This window comes from Rhinatrema bivittatum, chromosome 7 (genome assembly GCF_901001135.1).
Source record: "Rhinatrema bivittatum chromosome 7, aRhiBiv1.1, whole genome shotgun sequence".
NCBI classification, from domain to species: domain Eukaryota; kingdom Metazoa; phylum Chordata; class Amphibia; order Gymnophiona; family Rhinatrematidae; genus Rhinatrema; species Rhinatrema bivittatum.
In genome coordinates, this window is record NC_042621.1 from 310,595,232 (window position 1) to 310,621,712 (window position 26,481).

Genomic DNA, 26,481 nt, shown 5'->3' on the forward strand with positions numbered 1-26,481 from the left:
GAGGAGTACCGCGTTACAGTAATCAATTTTTGAAAACAGTATGGCCTGAAGGACTGAGCGAAAATCATGAAAGTGGAGGAGGGGTCTGAGCCGACTGTGGACTCTTCCACATTAAGCCATGTTTATCAATATGGCCAGTGATTTTGTTTTTCAGAATGGCTTCTACCATTTTGCCCATCATTGACAGGTTCACCGGTCTATAATTTCCCCAATCACCCCTGGAACCCTTTTTAAACATTGGTGTCACATTCCAGGCTTCAGCTATCATGGCTGTTTTAAATGACAGGCTGCAGATTACTAATAACAGATTTACAATTTCATATCTTAGTTCTTTTAGAACTCTGGGGTGGATGCCATCTGGTCTTGGTAATTTGTTAGTCTTTAGTTTGTAAACTTTTTTTGATCTATTGCGTCCTCCATTATCACAGAGATTTGGTTTTTAGTTGCTCACAATCTCCACCATTTTAAAATTTTTCAGGTGTGGGGATGCTTCCAACATGCTCCTCAGTAAAGATAGCAGAAAACCTATTTCCTTATCCTCCCAGAGCACTTCTTTTACTCCTCGGTCATCTAGCAGCCCAACTGACTCCCTCATAGGCTTTTTGCTTTGAATATACTTGTAAAGATTTTTATTAGTAGATTTTTTCCTCTCTGGCAAGCTTCTTCTTCAATCTCTTTTGGCCTCTCTTACTACTGTTTTTCATCTAGCGTTCCAGTGCTCATGTTTATTTACTTTTTTTATATTTATAATCTGCATCATCCAATCTACTTGATCTGTGCAGAGTACAAACATAATAAAAAATATAAAAAACATATAAAAACAACATAAAATCATTTTCATACACTTGCCTAAAATATTTGGCTTTCAGATACGTCCCAAAAAATGTCAGTTCTTCCTCATTCCATAAAGCAATATCCATAGCATTCCCTCTGACAGTGAATGCAATGTGCAAAACTCTGGTCCTCTACAACTGGTAAGTGGCTCCTCACTTCTGATGTCCCCTCTCCTTCTCCTTGGATACTGCTCCTGGGGCTGGAGTTGAGAGTGGACCCAGGGGCATCTCTCACCCTCTCCACTACCTGCACTTCCTGGGTGTGTGTGAGTGGGGGCAGTGCGGTTGGCTCTGGCAGCATCACTTACTGTCTCCCCAAACCCTCCTGAGTCTGACCATCTCACCCTCACATGATTCATCTTAATCAGTACTTTCTCTAAATATCTGCTAGAGGAATTGGGGGGAGCACTGGGCTGCTTTGGGGTGCTTCAGTCCTAATGCCCCTGCTTTTTCACACTCCACTGATTCTGCCTTCTCCTACACCATAGGGAAAGAGATGATAGTGGAAGCAGATATCAGATTCTCTTCCAGCTTGAGTTTCTTGTTGTCTGACCCTACCTCTGGTTTTCCCCTGTTAACAAAATCTCTGTTAGGCAGGAGCGTCCTTGACTTCTCACTGCATGTGCTGGCCCTGGGTCCTGTGCAGAAATAAAGTATTTTCTCTTACTTTGCCATTCTTTTTCCTCGTGCCACGTCTACCCTTTGCTTTCAGTTCGCATAAAGAAATTTGATGGACAGAAAGGGAGTACCGCAGGCATCTTTAGTTCTGTCCTCCAAGAAACAAGTCCAGAAAATAGGCTTTAGGGGTTTTAGCGTTACGGTGTAGTGTAGTAGTGAGAACACACACAGACTCACATACACACACACAGACTCACATACACACACACAGACTCACATACACACATATACAGAACCACATGCAAACAGACTATCACATCTCACATCCAAAGACACTCAGCTATACACATACAGAGAAACACACAATCACACACCACACACACACACTCAAGTGCATAGAAACACACTAACACACCTCATAGGTTCATTCAAACGTAATATACTGCCTAAATAAAGATCTAGGCAATTTACAATTAAAAAAGTACATAATTTCATAAAACAGATATACAAGCTAAAACATACACTTTAGCACAAAACAATCCACAAAAAACATCACTACTCATCACTACACTTTGCTACACACAATAAAACATACAACAAAATTATCTTCTATTTCCATATATAAAACTGTAGGAGAACTTTTCCTAACAAACAAAGCCATAATAGACCTTTATACTCGATACTTAGTAGCCAGAAATAAAAATCAACTTAATCACAGGGAGGTCAATATTTAAACTCTGCAAAGCCAGATAAATACAACTTTTCCAGCTAAGTGGAGGCTACTCAATATCCAGCAATGTTCAGCAGTCACTTATCTGACTAAGTACTAGACAGATAGTGGGCAGACAGTGAGCATAAATGGGTGATGTTACTCAGCTAGATAAGTAGCGATAATCAGACTTATCTGGTTAAGTTAACTGGATAAGTTAGACCTGCTCCATAGCAGATCTAAACTTAGATGGATAATACTTATCCAGCTAAGTAGTGGCAAATAAGGGGATATTCAGTAGCATAACCATGCTGTTAGATATCCCATGTAATTTAGCCAGATAAGTCTATCCACCTAACTTACTTATCCGGCTATGTCTGAATATTGACTTCAGAACACCTGAGCAAACATTCAAGACTTAACCAGTTTCCTAAACTTCAGGTAATCCACTTCAGTTCTGATATCCAAGGGTAAGTCATTGCAGAGCCAGCTAAGATAACGCCCAATGTTCTCTCCCCCACAGCTCAAGCGAGAAGTGATGCCCGTGGCGAGCTTCGTGGAGCTCTGCATTGTCGTTGATAAAAACCGGGTAGGGATTATCAGCATCTCTCGTGCTTCTGTCCTTGTGCTGCCCTTTTACCTCTTGAGTGACCAATTCTTCTGCTTCCTTAGTACAATGAGAAGAACGGGAATCAGTCTGCTGTGAAGGAGGACGTCCTAGAGCTGGTCAATGCTGTGGACATGGTAAGGTGGGCTCATCACTGTCATGAAACTCTTTCACCTGTGTCAGTTTTCCCACAGGTTATTCTTTGCATTCATTAGAACTGAAATGATACTTTCAGGTACAATACTCTGGACTTGATCTGCCTCTGTTTTATATAGTGCCGACAGCATACACAGCACTGTTCAACACAAACATCAATGCAGAGATGCAACCAATAGCACAAGTCAGAAACGTACAAGAGAAAAGGCGATTTCATATCTAACTTTCAAGACAACATACAGGGGAAATGAGGACAGGGTAGTTAGCAGTGCACACACACACACACACACACACACACACACTCCTCCATACATCCTGCCAGACCTAAACCTGAATGTCTGTTTCACTCTCTCATATACACACACACTCCTCCATACATCCTGCCAGACCTGAACCTGTATGTCTGTTTCATCTCTCATACACACACACTCCTCCATACATCCTGCCAGACCTGAACCTGTATGTCTGTTTCATCTCTCATACACACACACTCCTCCATACATCCTGCCAGACCTGAACCTGTATGTCTGTTTCATCTCTCATACACACACACTCCTCCATACATCCTGCCAGACCTGAACCTGTATGCGTGTTTCACACTCTCTCTCTCACACACACACACACACTCCTCCATACATCCTGCCAGACCTGAACCTGTATGTCTGTTTCATCTCTCATACACACACACTCCTCCATACATCCTGCCAGACCTGAACCTGTATGCGTGTTTCACACTCTCTCTCTCACACACACACACACTCCTCCATACATCCTGCCAGACCTGAACCTGTATGTCTGTTTCATCTCTCATACACACACACTCCTCCATACATCCTGCCAGACCTGAACCTGTATGCGTGTTTCACACTCTCTCTCTCACACACACACACTCCTCCATACATCCTGCCAGACCTGAACCTGTATGTCTGTTTCATCTCTCATACACACACACTCCTCCATACATCCTGCCAGACCTGAACCTGTATGTCTGTTTCACTCTCTCATACACACACACTCCTCCATACATCCTGCCAGACCGGAACCTGTATAAGAACATAAGAACATAAGAAATTGCCATGCTGGGTCAGACCAAGGGTCCATCAAGCCCAGCATCCTGTTTCCAACAGAGGCCAAACCAGGCCACAAGAACCTGGCAATTACCCAAACACCAAGAAGATCCCATGCTACTGATGCAATCAATAGCAGTGGCTATTCCCTAAGTAAACTTGATCAATAGCAGTTAATGGACTTCTCTTCCAAGAACTTATCCAAACCTTTTTTGAACCCAGCTACACTAACTGCACTAACCACATCCTCTGGCAACAAATTCCAGAGCTTTATTGTGCGTTGAGTGAAAAAGAATTTTCACACTCTCTCTCTCACACACACACACACTCCTCCATACATCCTGCCAGACCTGAACTTGTATGTCTGTTTCATCTCTCATACACACACACTCCTCCATATATCCTGCCAGACCTGAACCTGTATGCGTGTTTCACACTCTCTCTCTCTCACACACACACACACACAAATACATACATATTCCTCCATACATCCAGCCAGACCTGAACCTGTATGTCTGTTTCACTCTCTCATACACACTCACTCCTCCATACATCCTGCCAGACCTGAACCTGTATGTGTGTTTCACTCTCTCATACACACACACTCCTCCATACATCCTGCCAGACCTGAACCTGTATGTCTGTTTCACTCTCTCATACACACTCACTCCTCCATACATCCTGCCAGACCTGAACCTGTATGTCTGTTTCACTCTCTCATACACACACACTCCTCCATACATCCTGCCAGACCTGAACCTGTATGTCTGTTTCACTCTCTCATACACACACACGCCTCCATACATCCTGCCAGATCTGAACCTGTATGTCTGTTTCACTCTCTCATACACACACACGCCTCCATACATCCTGCCAGATCTGAACCTGTATTTCTGTTTCACTCTCTCATACACACACACACGCCTCCATACATCCTGCCAGATCTGAACCTGTATGTCTGTTTCACTCTCTCATACACACACACTCCTCCATACAACCTGTACATGTGCTTTACTCTCTCACACACTCACCAGCAGATGGTTGAGATGTAAACCTACTGTCTGAGTTAGAACAAAAAAGAAAATTGAGAAAGAAGTTTTAAATTAGTTTAGCGAGAAGAAAAGAAGTTTTCAGCAGACACTCCCTGAGGTATTCGGTAGCTTCATGGACAATCCCTCAGGTTGAGCCTGGCGAGTGGGTGGTTGGCAATACCTGAGCAGTTTTAGCCCATAAGATCCAGGGGTCTGAAAGCCAGGGTCCTGGTTCCCTCTTTCCTCCTGAAGGCTTTTTCCCCCGAGGTTTTCTCCAGCAGCAGGCAAGTATTTTATTTATTCTGCCTGTGATTTATTCTTTCGTGGCTGTTGTATCTTAAAAAAAAAAAAAGCAATCAAGGAGTGAGCGGCTGGCAGTTGGGCTGTGCGGGAGCATAGCAGGCCTTTGGGAGGAAGAGGCTGAATGTTCATGCCGGTCGGAGAGTTGGGGCAGTGTTTTTAGCTCTGGTAGAGCGTCAGAGCTGTGCTCTCGGTGGTGAATTTATGCCGTGATTGGGCTGACATTTTAGCACAGCAGGCAGTCTCAGCCGTGTGGAAGCGTAATGGCGCCACCAGCAGCCTCTGAATGCAGGAAACTGTGTCAGGCCCGTGGTACCAGTCACATTTGTCTTGATTCAGTCACGCTATGCCAGGAATGTACTAGGGGAAGGGAAGGATCTTCCGAGGGCACGGCAGGCATTAGAAGGGCCACTCGTTCCCAAGGCCCTGCCAGGGAAACCCCGGGAGGTGTTTGCAGCCTGGCAGGCAGGATGAAGGCATGCAGCAAGAGACAAGCAGACTCTCGCGAGCCTAGGGATTCTCCTTCCCCACTTTCGCCACAATCCAGACTGGGTTGGAGGAACAGGGGGAGGAAGTTCAGGCTGACAATGGAGATGATGATGTGGAAGATTTTTCCACAGATTTTGTCTTGCTTCTGCACAAGGCCTAAATGGCCAGGAAAAGTGCAGGAGGTAATCGACCTCTGAATCAATAGCCATAGCATCCATCTAAGAGATCTAATGGGTCCTCGAACGGAGGATCAGGGGACCTGCCTCGTCGTTTGGGCCTTGCCCATCATGATGGGTTCATCAACTTCCACCAAGCTGCAAGCTTCTGGTTCTGGTTCTCCGCTTCCACCATGACCAGAATTTTTTATTTTTTCTCTCGAAGGACTTTAGTTCTACCAGCAGGAGACACCTTCTCCATAGAGCTTATCTTGCTGGAAATCCTGTACATCTCGTACAAGTTCACCGTCCTGCAAAGGATGTCTACACTCTTCTTAGTTTTCAACTCACCACCTTTATGGTAATTCTCTCCAGACGACCTGCAGTAGGCGCCTGCACCCCATCTGTTGTCATCCGTTGAATGGGGCCTGGATCATCCTTCATTTCTGCCTTGAGTTGAACCAGCAAGTTTCTTCGCTCTTCAGTCCTTCCTAATACCAGAATTTTAGCCTCACTCGCCATCCGGTACTCAAGTTCAGCTATACCTCTCTGCAATTCCTTGCTTTCAATTACATCTCCCGCCGGATAGCATATGGAGACTTCTTCTCTGATGTTAGTTGTTAAAAGACTCTGGTATCCGCTGTAAGCCTCGTCATCCAAGTAGGGTGCCTGTCCAAGTGCATCTACTCCTGGCTTGCTCTCAAGTAGTCCAGAGGATGTCCTTCATCTACCAAGTCCGTCAGCCTTCTTCTGTTGGCCTGTCCTGCCTGGGTCCTGTCCTGCCTTCTTGGCACCGAACTTCTCTACCATCAGGCTAAGGACCACTCAAGCTTAAGTGTCAACTTGCCAACCATCGCTAAAATTCCACCCTTGCCTAAGGGTCCTCGTCTGGAAGGCACAAGAAGTACTGTGCCTGCACTACTTCTCACCACCATAGACTTACACTGGCAGTTCAAGTGAGTTTAAACAACGTCTATGTCTCTGCTGTATGGAACCTCATTACCAACAAGTGAACTAAGCTACAGACTTACTTCCATTCTGTAACCAACAGCAGCTGGCCTATGCAATTACCTGCTAGCTTCATTACCGTATGCTAAGAGTCATGCTTGCATCCACAACCTTTCATCTAAGAGACTGCCTAGTCATTCAGTCACCTGAGTCCCTAAACTCTGGCTCTTGAACCATGGGTTGGTGTCCAACACTGACTGCTTCACCATACTTCAACCTAGAACAACTATGGGATACCTTCCTTCTTTTAGAAACACCAAGACTACTCCTCGACGCATCCTGAACTGTTTCTAGACTCCATGCTTTCAGCTTCTTCCACTTAGAATCGCTGGAGTGCTAGTTCTCTGGGACCTTCAACTCAGCTTTATTCTATGCCTTGTTACTTCGTCTTCTGCTACAGCTTCAGTTTCAGCTTTGAAGAATTCAAAAGGACTCCTATTCATATCCTGCCTTTCCAAAGCCAAGAAGGGAGCCTTAACCTCTACCACCTTGACTAAAGAAATAAAATGGCTTCTTGCGTCCCTGCATCCCTGTATCTTGCCTGACCCATGCCTTCAGCATTCAGTGTTTTGTGTACATCTTGTCTGGACCTTGACCATTTCTGTCCTGTCTTCTGCTCAAGTATGCTTGCTACAGTTCCTCGCCAAGAAATTCCAGCTTCTGCCCTTGGATCCTTGATTGTTCCCTGACGGTATGTGGAATACCTTCTTCTCTCCAAGCTGTTGACAAGAGGCTTGGGGAGGGGGTCTTTGAGGAGAGGGTATGGTTGTGAACCTGCCCACAACGAGTGCGGGCAGGCCCCCTACCTTCCGCGGCAGCCAGGCCGTGGTAGACGCTGTCCCTCGCTGCTACTCGGGCTGCGCCGCTCCGGGCTCCTCCGTGGTCCTAGAGCCGCGGGCAGGAGTCTCTTCATTGTGGCACGAGGCCGCTTCTGCCTCTCCTGCCCGCCAAATGCCTCTCTTTGCAGCTGGGACCGCTGCTGCCGCTCCTGGGGTCTTTGGAGGCAAGTAAGCCATCCTTGCTGCTGCCGGGGCCCTTACCTGGCAGGGAAGTGGCCCCTTCCAGTGCCTACAGCCTTCCTGCTCTTCCTGCTTCCTCTTCACGGCATGGAGCCGCTCCTGCAGTCCATTCCTCTTTCAGTCTGGGTCCTCCACATGGCTGAGGATGCCACCATCGATCCAGCTTCTTCTCCAGTTTCTTCCTAAGCTTCCTAAGGCGTGTGCCTCTTCCCCATTCTTATGGGGCCAACCATGTGTGGCCCCCTGCAAGCTCCTCCTCGGGTGTAGTCCTCTCAACCCTATAAGAGGGCTCAGCGTTCAGTCTAGCTTTGCCTTCGCAAGGAGTTAGTTGCTCCTGGATGTTCCTGTCCTTCGCTCCAGGAGACTTCTCTGTTCCAGCTCTTCTTCAAGGTCCTGTGTTCCTTGTTTCCTGTTGGAGCTCCATGTCTCATTCTGAAGTCCGTGATCCATTCCTGATGTCTACGGTCAGTCTTCATGTCTGTCCTCCAGTTCCTGATGTTCCATGATCCAGTCAGATGTCCGTCTTCTGCTCCTGATGTCCACGTCCATGTTCCAGCCCAGATGTCCGTCTTCTCCTGATGTCTGTGATCCAGTTCCTGATCTCCGTGATCCAGTCCAGATGTCCATGATCCAGTCCTGATGTCCACCTTCTGTTCCTGATGTCCATGCTCCAGGCCAGACATCCTGAACCCCCTGGTTCCTAGTCGCCACCTTTCCTGGTGTGCCATGTTGTGGTCCACGACCAGCTCCTTGGGCGGGCTGAGTAGGGCGCTTCATGGTACATTGCCTTCCTCGTTTGCAGCGCAAGCCTCTGGAGGGTAATCCTTGCTTGAAGCCAAGTCCTATCTTGGTCCTGAATCCCTGCTTGAAGCCAAGTCCTGTCTTGGTCCTGTGTCTTGAACCTTGCTGACCCTCTGATTCCTTGCACCTGCTCTGTCCATGCTAAAGATTCTGCCAGAACCTGTGCTTACCAGCGTGGTCCGTGACCAGCCACTGGTGCCCCAGTGCAGGCCTCTACAGTTTCTGCAACATGCTTTTCTCAGTTATTCCACTATTTCATCTAGAGTCTACGTCGATCCCAGCGTGGTCCGCGACCAGCCTCCCGGGTGGGCTGTGTAGGGCGCCCTGCATCACAGGCTCAACCCAGCTCTTGACCCTGACTCCTTGTCTTCAGAACCTCGCTCCTGACTCCTTGTCTTCGTCCAAGTGCCTTCGCCTGAGTCTTCGTCCAAGTACCCACGTCTCCACCTGCATCTTTGTCTGAATCTCCATGTTCTGGTCTTTGTTTGCCCTGGCCTCCATCCGGCCTGCTGCTTCTTGCTGTTACCCAGCGGCAGGTCCGAAAGGGCTTGGAACGGTCGGTAGACCATTCATAGGACCACCATTGTGTTGTTGGTCTTTCCAAAGCGTGCAGGTCCGGTGGAGGGTCAGTACCTTCAGTCATCATTGACTTCATTCCAGTCTTGTTCCTGATCCGGATTCCATCGCCTGTCTTCAGTCCAGCCTTGCTCCTGTCCAGCCCATGCTTGGGCATGCCTTGCCTGCCTTGGCACCTCTTTGGAGTTCCTCTGGGGTCGAGCCGTGGTCCAAGAACACACAAACCCCTGGAAAGTGGAACCGCTCTCCTAGCGCTTCCTAACAGGATCATCATCAATTTCTTTGTTTCATGGTTCTGGGCAACATTTCCAGTTTTGGGTCCTTCCATTCAGTCTAGCAACATTGCCACACACTTTCATGAGGGTGATGGTTGTGTTGGTGGCAGTGCACTGAAGGGAAGGGGTTCTAGTTCATTCTTATCTGGACAACTTGCTAATCCGAGCAAAGTCAAAGGAGGAATGTTGTCAGTCAGTTCGGAGGGTACTGGAGAAGTTGTGATCTCTGGGCTGGGTGGTAAACCGAGGGAAGAGTTCCCTGGTTCAAATGCAGACTTTGGAATACTTGGGATCGAGGTTTGACACCCAATTGGGCAAAGTGCTTTTGACCTTAGAGAGGATTCTGAAGTTGGAATCGCTGGTGGTCCAGTTTCTGCAAATACCAGTGCACAGGCCCTGGGATTATCTTCAGGTGCTGGGTTCTGTGGCTTCTACACTGGATTTGGTGTCATGGGCCTTTGCCCATATGCATCTGCTCCAGTGTGCATTTCTACCCCATTGGAATCTGTTGTCGGAGGAGTTTCATCAGCACTTACTGCTGTAGGGGGTCTCGAGATACAATCTCTCATGGTGGCTGTCTCAGCCCAGTTTGAGAGGGGAGTGGATCTTGAGGTTCTGGATTGGGTCATGATGACCACAGATGCCAGCCTCAGAGGTTAGGGGTCGGTCTGCCAAGGGCGGACGGGACAAGGACTGTGGTTGCCAGAAGAAGCTGCCTGGTCTATCAATTGATTAGAAACAAGGGCAGTGCATAGGGTATTGGTGGAGTTCCTTCCACAGGTTTGGAGTAGAATGGTCAGAGTATTCTTGGAGAATGCAACAACAGTGGTGAATATCAATGGGCAGGGCAGGACAGGACAAAGAGTTGAGGTATGGCTCTGGAGGCTCAAGAATCATTTGTCTGGGCAGAACAATATCTGGAAGGGAATGCAGCATCTCATGTGGCCAGAGTGGATAACGTACAGGTGGATTTTCTCAGCAGGAAGCAATTGGATCTGGGGAAATGAGAGTTGTAGGCAGAGGCTTTGGGTGAGGCACTCCCTAGCTGGATTTAACGGTGACCTGGGGAAATGAGAGTTGTAGGCAGAGGCTTTGGGTGAGGCACTCCCTAGCTGGATTTAACGGTGACATGAGGAAATGCCAAGGCAGCATGGTTCTTCAGTCACAGAAGAGAGGTAGGAGCTGAAGGGACCGACGCTCTGGTTTTTCCATGGCCAACAGGAATCCTGCTGTAAGTGTTTCCTCCATGGTTGCTCATGGGTCGAGTGTTGTGGTGCATATAGAGATATCTGGGCAGGATGGTTTTGGTAGTGCCAGAGTGGCTATGGCGTCCATGGTTTGCAGATCTGATTCAGCTCACTGTGGATGGATCTCTATGGATGGCTCATCTGCACAGCCTAGGACGGCCCAGATTAAGGCAGGTAAGCCTGGAATGCCACAGAGCTAGGCAGGAGACCAAGATAGGCTGCAAAGCAAGGTAGAAGGCAAGAGTAGGCCACTAGGGAAGGCAGAATAATGAGAGAAGGCAGAAGGGCTGGGTAGGCCACAAGACAAGACAGAATAACAAAGGTAAAGCTGGCCAAGTCAGAGAGCCAAGATGATTCAGTAAAGAGGCACTGAGGGATTGTACAGGTGGGGTTAAGTAGAGCTGGGGCAGAGGCATCAGGTGACCACTGAGGAGGTAACTTGTGCAGCTGGAGGTGGTGCTCGCTGAAGACACCTGGTGGATAGGGAGGCTGCTCTTCAGGCGAAACTATAACAATTTCTCTCTCTCACATGCATACACACACTCCTCCACACATCCTTCCTGCCAGACCTGAAAGTGTGTGCTTCACTCACATACACACACACACACACACACACATACACACACACACTCCTCCACACATCCTTTACTTAGGGAATAGCCACTGCTATTAATTGCATCAGTAGCATGGGGTCTTCTTAGTGTTTGGGTACTTGCCAGGTTCTTGTGGCCTGGTTTGGCCTCTGTTGGAAACAGGATGCTGGGCTTGATGGACCCTTGGTCTGACCCAGTATGGCTATTTCTTATGTTCTTATGTTCTTCGTGCCAGACCTGAAACTGTGTGCTTCACTCACATAAACACACACACACACACACATATATTCCTTCACACATCCTTCCTGCCAGACCTGAAACTGTGTGCTTCACTCACATAAACACACACACACACACACACACATTCCTCACACATCCTTCCTGCCAGACCTGAAACTGTGTGCTTCACTCACATAAACACACACACACACACACACACACATTCCTCACACATCCTTCCTGCCAGACCTGAAACTGTGTGCTTCACTCACATAAACACACACACACACACACACACATTCCTTCACACATCCTTCCTGCCAGACCTGAAACTGTGTGCTTCACTCACATAAACACACACACACACACACACACATTCCTCACACATCCTTCCTGCCAGACCTGAAACTGTGTGCTTTACTCACATAAACACACACACACACACACACATATATTCCTTCACACATCCTTCCTGCCAGACCTGAACCTGTTTGCTTTACTCACATACACACACACACGCACACACACACACACATATTCCTTCACACAGGGAGCTCAGAGATGTTCTGGCGGGTCCGCTGTGTGACCTGTTCAATAGATCCCTAGAAACGGGAGTGGTGCCGAATGATTGGAGAAGAGCGGTGGTGGTCCCGCTTCACAAGAGTGGGAACAGGGAAGAGGCAGGCAACTACAGACCGGTTAGCCTCACTTCGGTGGTGGGAAAAGTAATGGAGTCACTGCTGAAAGAGAGAATAGTCAACTATCTACAGTCTGGAGAATTGATGGACCAGAGGCAGCATGGATTCACCAGGGGAAGATCCTGTCAGACAAATTTGATTGACTTTTTTGACTGGGTAACCAAGGAATTGGATCAAGGAAGAGCACTAGATGTCATCTACTTGGATTTCAGCAAAGCTTTTGATACGGTTCCGCACAGGAGACTGGTGAATAAAACGAGAAGCTTGGGAGTGAGTGCCGATGTGGTGACCTGGATTGCAAATTGGTTGACGGACAGAAAACAATGTGTGATGGTAAATGGAGCCTTCTCTGAAGAGAGAGCGGTTTTAAGTGGTGTGCCGCAAGGATCGGTGTTGGGACCAGTCCTGTTCAATATCTTTGTGAGCGACATTGCAGACGGGATAGAAGGTAAGGTTTGTCTTTTTGCGGATGACACTAAGATCTGCAACAGAGTGGACACGCCGGAAGGAGTGGAGAGAATGAGACGGGATCTAAGGAAACTGGAAGAGTGGTCGAAGATATGGCAGCTGAGATTCAATGCCAAGAAGTGCAAAGTCATGCATATGGGGAGTGGAAATCCGAATGAACTGTACTCGATGGGGGGGGAAAGGCTGATGTGCACGGAGCAGGAGAGGGACCTTGGGGTGATAGTGTCTAATGATGTGAAGACAGCGAAACAATGCGACAAGGCGATAGCAAAAGCCAGAAGAATGCTGGGCTGCATAGAGAGAGGAATATCAAGTAAGAAAAGGGAAGTGATTATTCCCTTGTACAGGTCCTTGGTGAGGCCTCACCTGGAGTACTGTGTTCAGTTCTGGAGACCGTATCTACAAAAAGACAAAGACAAGATGGAAGCGGTACAGAGAAGGGCGACCAGGAAGGTGGAGGATCTTCATAGGATGACGTACGAGGAGAGATTGAAGAATCTAAATATGTACACCCTGGAGGAGAGGAGGAGCAGAGGTGATATGATACAGACTTTCAGATACTTGAAAGGTTTTAATGATCCAAAAACAACGACAAACCTCTTCCGTAGGAAAATAATCAGCAGAACCAGGGGTCACGATTTGAGGCTCCAGGGAGGAAGATTCAGAACCAATGTCAGGAAGTATTTCTTCACGGAGAGGGTGGTGGATGCCTGGAATGCCCTTCCGGAGGAAGTGGTGAAGACCAGAACTGTGAAAGACTTCAAAGGGGCGTGGGATAAACACTGCGGATCCATAAAGTCAAGAGGCCGCCAATGAAGAGTGGGTGACTCGCCAGAATGATGGCTATTGACACAATACCCTTATTAAATAAACATACACATGCTTACTGTGACTCCTACATCGCTCTAAGCTTCAACAGCAAGAGGTAATGGAAAAAAGGATTTGCACTCATAAAGAGGGGAGTAGCTGGCTTGTTACGGCGGTTACTACCCCAAACCAAATATGCCTGATACTTCACTTTCAATGCATATACAGCATAGCTCTCTGCTTCAATGACAGGGGAGAAGAATAACTGATACTTCACACATCCAGCAGAGCTCTCTGCTACAACGGCAAAGGAGAAGAAAAAGGGTTCGCACTCAAACGCGGGGAGTAGCTGGCTTGTTACGGCAGTTACTACCCCAAACCAAATGTGCCTGATACTTCACTTTCCATGCATATCCAGCATGGTTCTCTGCTGCATCGGCATGGGAGAAAGACTGATACATCACGCATTTCCAGCATAGCTCTCTGCTTCAACGGCAGGGGGAAAAAAAAAACAAAAAACAAAAAACAAAAAACTGATGCTTCACGCATATCCTGCATAGCTTCAACGACAGGGGTGAAGAAAAAAAAAAGGATTCGCAATCACAAAGCGAGGAGTAGCTGGCTTGTTACGGCGGTTACTACCCCAACCAAATGTGCCTGATACTTCACTTTCAATGCATATCCAGCATGGCTCTCTGCTTCTACAGCAGGGGAGAAGAAAAAAAAAAAACCAACAAGAGCTGTACAACATAGTCTAGGTAAAACAAATAAGCATGGGTGTAGCTTGCTTATCGCAGCGGTTACTGCCCCTACTACCCTTAACTAATCAAGCTAGATATTTCACTTGCATGCAGCTCCATCACTGCTCTCTACATTAAAGGTGGGGGTGGAAGGGGAATAGAACAAGGAGCTAAGAGTAACAGATAAGAATGAGAGAAAAAATGTGTGAGGCTTGCTGGGCAGACTGGATGGGCCATTCGGTCTTCTTCTGCCGTCATTTCTATGTTTCTATGTTTCACACATCCTTCCTGCCAGACCTGAACCTGTTTGCTTCACTCACATACACACACACACGCACACACACACACACATATTCCTTCACACATCCTTCCTGCCAGACCTGAACCTGTTTGCTTCACTCACATACACACACACACACATACACACACACACATACACACACACACACACATTCATTCACACATCCTGCCAGACCTGAACCTGTTTGCTTCACTCACATACACACACACACACACACATACACACACACACACATTCATTCACACATCCTGCCAGACCTGAACCTGTTTGCTTCACTCACATAAACACGCACACACACACACACCCACACACATTCATTCACACATCCTGCCAGACCTGAACCTGTTTGCTTCACTCACATACACACACACACACATACACACACACACATTCATTCACACATCCTGCCAGACCTGAACCTGTTTGCTTCACTCACATACACACACACACACATACACACACACACACATTCATTCACACATCCTGCCAGACCTGAACCTGTTTGCTTCACTCACATAAACACGCACACACACACACACCCACACACACACACACACAAACATTCCTCCACAGATCATGCCAGATTTGAACCTGTGTATTTCACTAGACAGACAAAAACAAACACACACCTAAATATTCCTACAGATACACAGAAACAAATGCTGCTCCATCTCAGAGAAGGTACAACATGGGCAGCAGCAGTACAAGCTTTTCACACACATGGACACACACTCACACATCCCGCCAAGCTTGAACCTGTCTGGGTGTTTCACTAAAGATAGTCAGACATACATACACACAGCTCTACATCCCTTCCAGGTCTCATGCTGTTTGTACTCTGCGCTTCACAGATGTTCCAGCCCCTTAATATTAAAATTGTTCTTACTGGACTACTAATCTGGTCTAATGGCAACCCAATTGAGGTTCTAAATGGTACAGCAGGAGATGTCCTGGGAAGATTCAGTAGCTGGCGAGGCAGTGAGAACGGGCTGAAAAGGAGTGATATCAGCCACCTCCTAATGTAAGTGTCTGAGCTGTGGGATCTCCCAACTTCTAAGGATCTCCTATCTCCTTAACTGACTGAATCAGGAGATCCCCTTTCTTCTAACATAGTGTGGCATCTCCCACCTTAAGGCTGTGAGTGCTAAGATCTCCCATCTTGTAATGTAACATGGGATCTCCCAAGTCCTACTTTAAATAATTGAGTCATGAGTTTCCTGTTCTTCTAATATAACATGGGATCTACCACCTCCTACTGTAAGTGACCGAGACATGGTATCCTCTTCTATTATAACATGGGATCTCCCACCTCCTACTGTAAGTAACTGAGACATAGGATCCCCTTCTTCTAACATAACATGGGATCTCCCACCTCCTACTGTAAGTAACTGAGACATGGGATCCCCTTCTTCTAACATAACATGGGATCTCCCACCTCCTACTGTAAGTAACTGAGACATGGGATCCCCTTCTATTATAACAGGGGATCTCCCACCTCCTACTGTAAGTAACTGAGACATGGGATCCCCTTCTTCTAACATAACATGGGATCTCTCAACTCCTACTGTAAGTGACCGAGATATGGGATCCCCTTCTATTATAACAGGGGATCTCCCACCTCCTACTGTAAGTAACTGAGACATAGGATCCCCTTCTTCTAACATAACATGGGATCTCTCAACTCCTACTGTAAGTGACCGAGATATGGGATCCCCTTCTATTATAACATGGGATCTCCCACCTCCTACTGTAAGTGACTGAGACATGGGATCCCCTTCTTCTAACATAACATGGGATCTCCCACCTCCTACTGTAAGTAACTGAGACATGGGATCCCCTTCTTCTAACATAACATGGGATCTCTCACCTCCTACTGTAAGTGACCGAGACATGGTATCCTCTTCTATTATAACAGGGGATCTCTCACCTCCTACTGTAAGTGACTGAGACATGGGATCCCCTTCTTCTAACATAACATGGGATCTCTCAACTCCTACTGTGACTGAGATATGGGATCCCCTTCTATTATAACAGGGGATCTCCCACCTCCTACTGTAAGTGACTGAGACATGGGATCCCCTTCTATTATAACAGGGGATCTCCCACCTCCTACTGTAAGTGACTGAGATATGGGATCCCCTTCTATTATAACAGGGGATATCCTACCTCCTACTGTAAGTGACTGAGATATGGGATCACCTTCTATTATAACAGGGGATCTCCTACCTCCTACTGTAAGTGACTGAGATATGGGGTCACCTTCTATTATAACAGGGGATCTCTCATCTCCTTCTGTAAGTGACTGAGACATGGGATCCCCTTCCATTATGACATGGGATCTCTCACCTCCTACTGTAAGTGACTGAAACATGGGATCCCCTTCTATTATAACAGGGGATCTCCCACCTCCTACTGTAAGTGACTGAGACATGGGATCCCCTTCTATTATGACATGGGATCTCTCACCTCCTACTGTAAGTGACTGAGACATGGGATCCCCTTCTATTATAACAGGAGATCTCTCGCCACCTACTGTAAGTGACTGAGATATGGGATCACCTTCTATTATAACAGGGGATCTCTCACCTCCTTCTGTAAGTGACTGAGATATGGGATCCCCTTCTATTATAACAGGGGATCTCCTACTGTAAGTGACTGAGATATGGGGTCACCTTCTATTATAACAGGGGATCTCTCACCTCCTACTGTAAGTGACTGAAATATGGGATCCCCTTCTATTATAACAGGGTTCTCTCACCTCCTACTGTAAGTGACTGAAACATGGGATCCCCTTCTATTATGACATGGGATCTCTCACCTCCTACTGTAAGTGACTGAGACATGGGATCCCCTTCTATTATAACAGGGGATCTCTCGCCGCCTACTGTAAGTGACTGAGACACAGGATCCCCTTCTATTATGACATGGGATCTCTCACCTCCTACTGTAAGTGACTGAGACATGGGATCCCCTTCTATTATTACATGGGATCTCTCACCTCCTACTGTAAGTGACTGAGGCATGGGATCCCTTCTATTATGACATGGGATCTTTCACCCCCTACTATAAGTGACTGAGACATGGGATCCCATTCTTTTAATATAACATGGGATCTCCCACCTCCTACTGAAAGTGACTGAGTTGTGGACTCCCCCTTCTTCACTAACATAACGTACGTATGAGGATGACTGGGCAGTATCTTGTAGGCTGGAGCAGGAACCACGTTGACTTCATTTGTTTCTCATGCAATTTCAAGTTTTATTAACACAAACAGAAAAACAATAGCAACAATGACTGCCTACCTTGCAGTAAACTTGCAACACAACTTCTGAGAGAAGATCAGGAGTTCCTATTCTTGATAACATGGGGGCCTACTGAGTGATCCCAGCTGGGCTCTGATTCTTAACCTCCCAACAGGTTCCCGCCCACAGAGCTCTCTCCTTCTATGGGATTCAAGGTGGACCAAGCATCTAGTCTGGTCTCGAACAGGTTAAATAGGGGACATAGAGTCACTCCATCACAATGGGATCTCCCACCTCCTACCGAAAGTGACCGAGTCATGGGAACCTCCTCTTCTAATGTAATCTTGTAAGCACCACTAATGTAGAATAATTATTATATTGGAACTTCCACTGTAGAATTTCTGAACTTATTAATTACTCAGGCTAGGGTCAATCAGAGTTATTTGTAAACAGAAAGAAAGATTCATTCAGTTTGACTAATGTTAGAGATTTTATTGAGGATTTTTATCAATTAGAATATAATTGATTAATATAATGATCTAGAAAGTTAAAAGCAGTTTCACAATTTCGCTAGTTGCATTACAACTTACTGACTGTTTGCTTACACAGATTTAATTCAGAGCAATCACAACTATTTACCTCAACTAAATGTAACTTCAAACCTCTTAATTAAAAGTTAAGGGGCTGATGCAATACAGTGTGTTCAGCCGAGCACACTGTTTAACCCGTGGTTGGATGTACGTTTTGAACTCGCATCCACAACCCCTTATGCTATAATAGCATTAAGAACATAAAAACATGTCATACTGGGTCAGACCAAGGGTCTATCAAGCCAAGCATCCTGTTTCCAACACTGGCCAATCCAGGCCATAAGAACCTGGCAAGTACCCAAAAACTAAATCTGTTCCATGTTACTGTTGCTAGTAATAGCAGTGGCTATTTTCTAAGTCAACTTAATTAGCATGTCCAAAACATGGGTCCAACCCCCTGAAAAACTAATAGCGCTCATCACATGGAAATCCATGTTGATGAGGCTCCAGCCTACAAGATACTACCCAGTCATCCACTAAGGTCAATTTTTTCCACCTAATGCCTCCACAATATTGCTCACACCATTAAGATTATGTTCTGATTTAATCTGTAAGTCATACTTTGGGCCAGGATTAATGTTCTGTCCTTGGCTTGCAGAGGACGGAATTCATTTAATGGTGTCGTTGGGATGGCCTATGTTGGGACAGTTTGTTCTCCAACTCTTGGAAGCTCCATCAGTACGGTAAGGGGAAGTCATCACTAAACTTACCCACTTAGATTTTGTTTCAACTATCTTCCATACCTGCTGAAGCTTTTCTTTCATGTCCATTCTCCCTCAAACTGTCCTCTCCCCCTGTTTAAATATTCCTGTGCATCAGTGCTAGCTTCCTCCCTACACATATATATATATAACTCATTTGATATGCAAAAAAAAAAGAAATATTTATGGTGCTTGTGGCTCAACAATAAACCATCAAATATCTCAGGCCATTTAGATAGACCATGTGGCTTATTGAGGAAGATTCAACATGGTTTTAGCAAGGGGAAGTCTTGTCTTATAAATCTATCAGATTATTTTGAATTTGTAAATTAACATGTAGGTAAGGGTGAGCCAGTTGATATAGTGTATTTGCATTTCAGAAGGCATTTGACAAAGTCATAAGAACATAAAATATGGGTCAGACCGAGGGTCCATCAAGTCCAGCATCCTGTGTCCAACAGTGGCCAATCCAAGTCACAAGTACCCAGACATTAAATAGATTCCATGCTGTTGATGCTACCTGTTATGCCATCAGATGAGAAACATTGGGATTGACGGCAGGGTTCTCAGATGGTTCTTTTCATTCCTATCTTCAGAGCATTCCAAGTCAAACTGGGCAACCACATATCTGATGCTTTCCAGTGTGATACAGGGGTCACTCAAGGCTCAGTCCTCTCAGCAACACTATTCAACTACTGACAAATTTAGGAATTGTTGTGCCAGAAGTGGACCCTTGGGCCGAGGTGGGGTTGACCCTGGAGGGATCCTATGGGTCTCCACCGTCGGCAGGCAGAGTGGGCTGCAGGACAGAGGCCGGTTGGCACTTCACCAATACCAGCCCTCATTCCCCGTAGGTTGAGCCTTTGGGTACCAGTGCCGGCTGGACTTAGGTGGGCCTCCGTATGTCGTCATCAATGAAAGGACAGAGAGGTCAGCCCAGAGGCAGCAACAGTAGAACGGTGAAGTCTGTACTGGATGAGGTGGAGTCCCGGAGACCCGGGCACCAATAGAACCAAAGTCAGACAGGGAGTGCCCGAGCAAGAACAGGCTGAAGCCTGAATAGGCCAGGTCCAGGACGTAGACTGAAGAGATGTCAGGGCCGGTGGCAATCAAGAAGTGGTGGCAAGACAAGGCTGAGGTCTGGTCAAGGAAAGAGTGGGTAGCCTAGTCAGACAATCCAGAGGTCCAGGCTTGGAGAGAGTCAATGGCGTAGTCAGGCAATGCAGAGGTCCAGGCTTGGAGAGAATCAGTGGCATAGTCAGGCAATGCAGAGGTCCGGGCTTGGAGAGAGTCAATGGCTTAGTCAGGCAATGCAGAGGTCCAGGCTTGGAGAGAATCAATGGCGTAGTCAGGCAATGCAGAGGTCCAGGCTTGGAGAGAGTCAATGGCATAGTCAGACAGTCCAGAGGTCCAGGCTTGGAGAGAGTCAATGGCGTAGTCAGGCAATGCAGAGGTCCAGGCTTGGAGAGAGTCAATGGCATAGTTAGACAGTCCAGAGGTCCGAGCTTGGAGAGAGTCAATGGCGTAGTCAGGCAATGCAGAGGTCCAGGCTTGGAGAGAGTCAATGGCGTAGTCAGGCAATGCAGAGGTCCAGGCTTGGAGAGAGTCAATGGCATAGTTAGACAGTCCAGAGGTCCGAGCTTGGAGAGAGTCAATGGCGTAGTCAGGCAATGCAGAGATCCAGGCTTGGAGAGAGTCAATGGCATAGACAGGCAATGCAGAGGTCCGGGCTTGGAGAGAGTCAATGGCATAGTTAGACAGTCCAGAGGTCCGAGCTTGGAGAGAGTCAATGGAGTAGTCAGGCAATGCAGAAGTCCGGGCTTGGAGAGAATCAGTGGCGTAGTCAGGCAATGCAGAGGTCCGAGCTTGGAGAGAGTCAATGGCGTAGTCAGGCAATGCAGAGGTCCAGGCTTGGAGAGAATCAGTGGTGTAGTCAGGCAATGCAGAGGTCCAGACTTGGAGAGAATCAGTGGCATAGTCAGGCAATGCAGAGGTCCAGGCTTGGAGAGAATCAGTGGCATAGTCAGGCAATGCAGAGGTCCAGACTTGGAGAGAATCAGTGGTGTAGTCAGGCAATGCAGAGGTCCAGGCTTGGAGAGAATCAGTGGCGTAGTCAGGCAGTGCAGAGGTCCGAGCTTGGAGAGAGTCAATGGCGTAGTCAGGCAATGCAGAGGTCGTGTCCAAGAAAGCAATCCAATGAGAGGTTAGGAATCAGGAACGCAGGAACGAAGGAGAACAGGAACAGGAACTAGCGAGGATCGGGAACCAGGAATGAAGGAGAATCACCAGAAGGCAACGAGTACACGACCAGCGTGGAGACCTGTTGCAAAGGCAATCATTGGAAGCCGAGCCCAGCCTTAAGTACCGGAGCTCTGGCGACGTCATCTTCCGGGGCCATGGCCAAGTTCCCGCCGCGGGCCCTTCATAAGGATCAGTGATGCGCGCGCGCCTACGGAGGGGTGCGGCGCTGGATGGTGACGTCTCTCCGCAGGCCATGCAGAGAGGCCTACCGCGGAGCACAGGAATCTTTAGCTGAAGCTGAGGCACCGGGGGCAGCCTGAGAAAGGAGCCGGTGGCCCACTGCCAGCAGAGAAGAGGAAGCAGGCACTGGATTTGCCAGAGAGAGGTGAGGGTGCCAGGCTGCGGGTCTGCCGCGGCCGGCACATGTAACAGGAATAACTTTCTTCCTGTATGCTGAAGACTTACAGTTGTACATCCCACTCTCCAGATCATTTGAACATACAGCTTCAATACTCTCGACCTATATGAAAGCAATACAACACAAACTATCGCAGCGTAAACTGACATTAAACCCCAGAAAGACTGAAATCATTTGGCCGAGTAGAAACTCAGTTACACCACCTGCCCTTGCCAATTTTCAAATTAATCCCTCAAATCAAGTACAGGATTTAGATGTCCAGCTCGATGAGAACCTCACAATGAAAATGCACATCAATAAAATTAAGACAGGTTGCACTAAGTTGTGTATACTACATCGACTGAAACCATTAACGTTTGCAAACTCTAATCTTCTCAAACCTTGACTACTGTAACTTGTTACGACTAAGTCTTCCAAGTCACTTAAAACCTTTACAACTATTACAAAATGCTGCAGCAAGACTATTATTAGGATCTAAGAAATATGATCACATTTTTCCCCCACTGATGTCACTGCATTGGTTACCTGTACAAACCAAACTCTACTATAAAGTATCATCATTAATATTTGTCATTCATTCCAACACCGGCTTTTTAGGAGCGACACTACAACCTTACAATCCTCAGCGAACACTAAGATCTCAAAATAAAGGAGCACTGACTATTCCCACAGTACAGAGCACATAAGAGATCGAGTGTTTTCAATTGCAGATCCAAAGCTATGCAATTCTCTGCCTGAGGCGTTATATATTTTACTAGATAGAGATTTCAATGTGAATTAAAAACATGGCTATTCAAAAACACATATAATTTAACTTAAACATCAGAATATACAGAGCCACTAAGAGAAGAAGGACAAAAATAATAATCAAATTATAAAGAATAAATCAAATAAGAGAATGCAAGATTCTCAAAACAACTCACTGACTGAGATGTGGAAGCTATCATTTCATTTTAATTATCCATACTGTTTACCTTATGTACTAGATCATTTTTAATATGTACTAGAAAATTTCTCCTGATAGACATCAATGCCTGATTATGAATACCTCCTTTATAACCAATCCCTGTTTGTTTCTTGAGTAATAACTATGAATATCAGTTTGTAAACCATTGCGAACTATACATGGAACAACCTGGTGCAGCAGGAAAGAATCCTGTAGCAAGGACCTGCTCTCTAGGTGTTATGATTCCTCCTGTAGCTACGCCACAGGAGGCATCCTACCTTTTTCTGGAGGCCGCTCCAAAGCCAGGGTTTCGTCTGAGCAAGTGTCCGGATCCTGCTCCATGGCCTGGGAGGCCTTCGGTGTTCTTCGAGGCCTGCTCCACTGTAGCCTGGATGCTCTGGTGTGGGCCACTCCTTTCCCCTAAGGGGCGGGCCCGCGACTCCTCTCCACTCTTATAGAGCCAGTGAGGGACAGCCCATCTGGACTCCTCCCAGGGAGTTGCCTGCTCTTGGGCTATAAAAGCCTTGCTCCAGCATTCATGCTTTGCCTTGCATCAGAGTTACTTCAGTCCTGGAGGCGCCAGCCAGCCAGCGTTCCGACAGGTCCTTGTATTCTTCGTGGAGCTCCTCGTCTCGTCTGCTTCGTGCCATGTCTTTGTGCCTGAGGTCCCCGTCCAGGTCTCCTGATGTCTTGCTTCCTGGTGTTCCAGCCCTTCTTGGTGTTTTGCTCTTCAGTGCTCTTGAGCCATCTGTTCTGCTGGCCGTGGATCTCTGGGTGACGCTTCTCCATCTGTGGAGATGGCGGCAGTGGACTGGTGTCCTGTGCTCCTGAGCCACCCTGTCCTGCCAGCCTTTGTGGAGCTCCGGATGACATCGGTTCCGTCATCGAAGTTCTGCCTTGGCTGGATTTTTCCCTGCGCTTATCCCGCTCTCCTCGTGGTCCTTGACCAGCCTCCTAGGGCTGTGTAGGGCGTGTAGTGGGCAAACGGCGTTTTTAGACAACCTACTCTCCTGTTTCATCAGTAGGGCGTGTAGTGGGACAGGGTGATCCGCGACCAGCACATTGGGTCCGCCTGTGAAGGTGGGCTGAATAGGGTGCCCTGAGAAACAGTGCCAATGTCTACCTTCCCAGCTTCTCATCTCGTCTGGACTTCAAGTTCCTCGTCTTGTCCCTGATGCCGTTGCATCAGCCTTGGTGTCATGTCTTCGCTTCAGCGTCTCGTCTTAGATGCCGTCGCATTGGTCCTTCGTTTGTGATGTCTTCATGTCAAGGCCTCCGTCTGCCCTCATCCTCAGGCCAGCCTGATGCTCCATGCCCATTCAAGCGGCAGGTCCGAAAGGGCTTGGAACGGTTGGAGGACCGTTCCCCTACCAACATCATCTTGTTGTTGGCGCTGGGAGCTTGCAGGCCTAGCAGAGGGTAAGACCGTGCTGGGACATGCCGTCAACCCTCGGTTCGGTCCTGGATTCGTCTGGGGTCGGGTCGAGGCCCAAGGGCACACTAAACCTGTTCCACAACATAGGTGGTGCATTGTCCTCTTGCACCCACCGAGGATGTTTCTCCCAGGGCTACTGCCCAGGAGGGAAGGGTTAGGTCGGCCGTAATAGTTGTGATTCGATTATTAGGAATGTAGATAGCTGGGTGGCTGGTGGGCGTGAGGATCGCCTGGTAACTTGCCTGCCTGGTGCGAAGGTGGCGGACCTCACGCGTCACCTAGATAGGATTTTAGACAGTGCTGGGGAGGAGCCGGCTGTGGGCACCAACGACATAGGAAAATGTGGGAAGCAGGTTCTGGAAGCCAAATTTAGGCTCTTAGGTAGAAAGCTTAAATCCAGAGCCTCCAGGGTAGCATTCTCTGAAATGCTCCCTGTTCCACACGCAGGTCCCCAGAGGCAGGCAGAGCTCCGGAGTCTCAATGCGTGGATGAGACGATGGTGCAAGGAAGAGGGATTCAGTTTTGTTAGGAACTGGGGAACCTTTTGGGGAAGGGGGAGTCTCTTCCAAAGGGATGGGCTCCACCTTAACCAGGGTGGAACCAGACTGCTGGCACTAACCTTTAAAAAGGAGATAGAGCAGCTTTTAAACTAGAACAAAGGGGAAAGCCGACAGTCGCTCAGCAGCGCATGGTTCGGAGAGAGTTATCCTCAAAGGATACTAATGATGCATTAGAATTAGGGCATCCCGCCAGTGAGGTTCCAATAATTAGAAAAGTAGTCCACGTGCCTGTAACTAAAAACTCACCTGAGCTAAAAAATTCTAACGTATCCCTATCAATTAAAAAGCAGAATGAAAATACAAACACAAAACAAACTTTGAAATGTTTGTATGCTAATGCCAGAAGTCTAAGAAGTAAGATGGGAGAATTAGAATGTATAGCAGTGAATGATGACATAGACTTAATTGGCATCTCAGAGACGGTGGAAAGAGGATAACCAATGGGACAGTGCTATACCAGGGTACAAATTATGGGGCAGATTTTTAAAATTATGCGCGGGGGGTACATTTCTCACTACCCGGCGCGCACAAATGTATACCCAATTTTATAACGTGTGCGCTGCCATGCGCATGTTATAAAATCCAGGGGTTGGCGCGCGCAAGGGGGTGCACACATGTGCACCTTGCGCGCACCAAGCCCTAGGGGAGGCCAGATGGCTTTCCCATTTCCCTCCAGTTACACCTGCCAGAGGTGTAACTTGCGCGCACCAGATGTCTGCCGGTGCGGCAGGCCCCAACACAGGCCGCTGTGTCAGGGCACTCAGCCATGCCCGCGGACCGCTGCCACACACCCGGACCGCGGCCACGCCCACACCCCGCACAAGCCCCAGGACATACACGTGTCCTGGGGCTTGTGCGTGCTGCCGAGCCTATGCAAAATAGGCTCAGCGCGCGCAGGGGAGGGTTTTAAGGGTTACGCACGTAACTCTTTTAAAATCCGCCCCTACATCACAATGACAGAGAGGAGCAGTCGGGAGGAGGTGTGGCACTTTATGTCCGGGATGGCATAGAGTCCAACAGGATAAACATCCTGCATGAGACTAAATACAAAATTGAATCTTTATGGGTAGAAATCCCTTGTGTGTCGGGGAAGACTATAGTGATAGGGGTATACTACCGTCCACCTGGTCAAGATGGTGAGATGGACAGTGAAATGCTAAGAGAAATTAGGGAAGCTAACCAAATTGGTAGTGCGGTAATAATGGGAGACTTCAATTACCCTTCTCTAAAAAGACGTCATGTAAATATAATTTTACTTAATGTGCTGATTACTTACAGAGCCATCATAACACCTGCAGGCATACCAGCGTTTTTTGCTTTGAGGTCTTGCCACTTCAGGTCACATTTAATCATTGGCTCTAGTCCTTTATTCTACGACGTATTTTTTAAGTTTTTGCATTTTTCATAAAATTCTGTATCGGGGTTGAATCTTCCTTAAAGTGACTCAAAATGTCAAAATCACAAATCAGTCCGACGCGCGTTTCGCATCGCTGCATCAGGGACTGAAACACACTCCGCTTCAATTTTTTACGGATTGCCCCGTTTTACTCAGATTACTTGCTTGGCTATTAATTTTCCAGCCTTGCCGCCATTTCCTCTTGCCGACGTCTGAGACGCCGGCAAGAGGAAAT

The 26,481-nt window shown here is 47.3% G+C and overlaps 1 protein-coding gene across 1 annotated transcript in view; it reads left to right on the forward strand.

The window, feature by feature from the left end:
* Positions 1-26,481, forward strand: part of LOC115096253 (disintegrin and metalloproteinase domain-containing protein 9-like) — a 150,600-nt gene that overhangs the window by 65,989 nt on the left and 58,130 nt on the right. The window contains exons 7-10 of the mRNA XM_029610761.1: positions 2,684-2,749; positions 2,833-2,904; positions 15,569-15,738; positions 19,148-19,232. Of these exons, the coding sequence (XP_029466621.1) occupies positions 2,684-2,749; positions 2,833-2,904; positions 15,569-15,738; positions 19,148-19,232 (393 nt within the window). The remainder of the gene's footprint in view (positions 1-2,683; positions 2,750-2,832; positions 2,905-15,568; positions 15,739-19,147; positions 19,233-26,481) is intronic.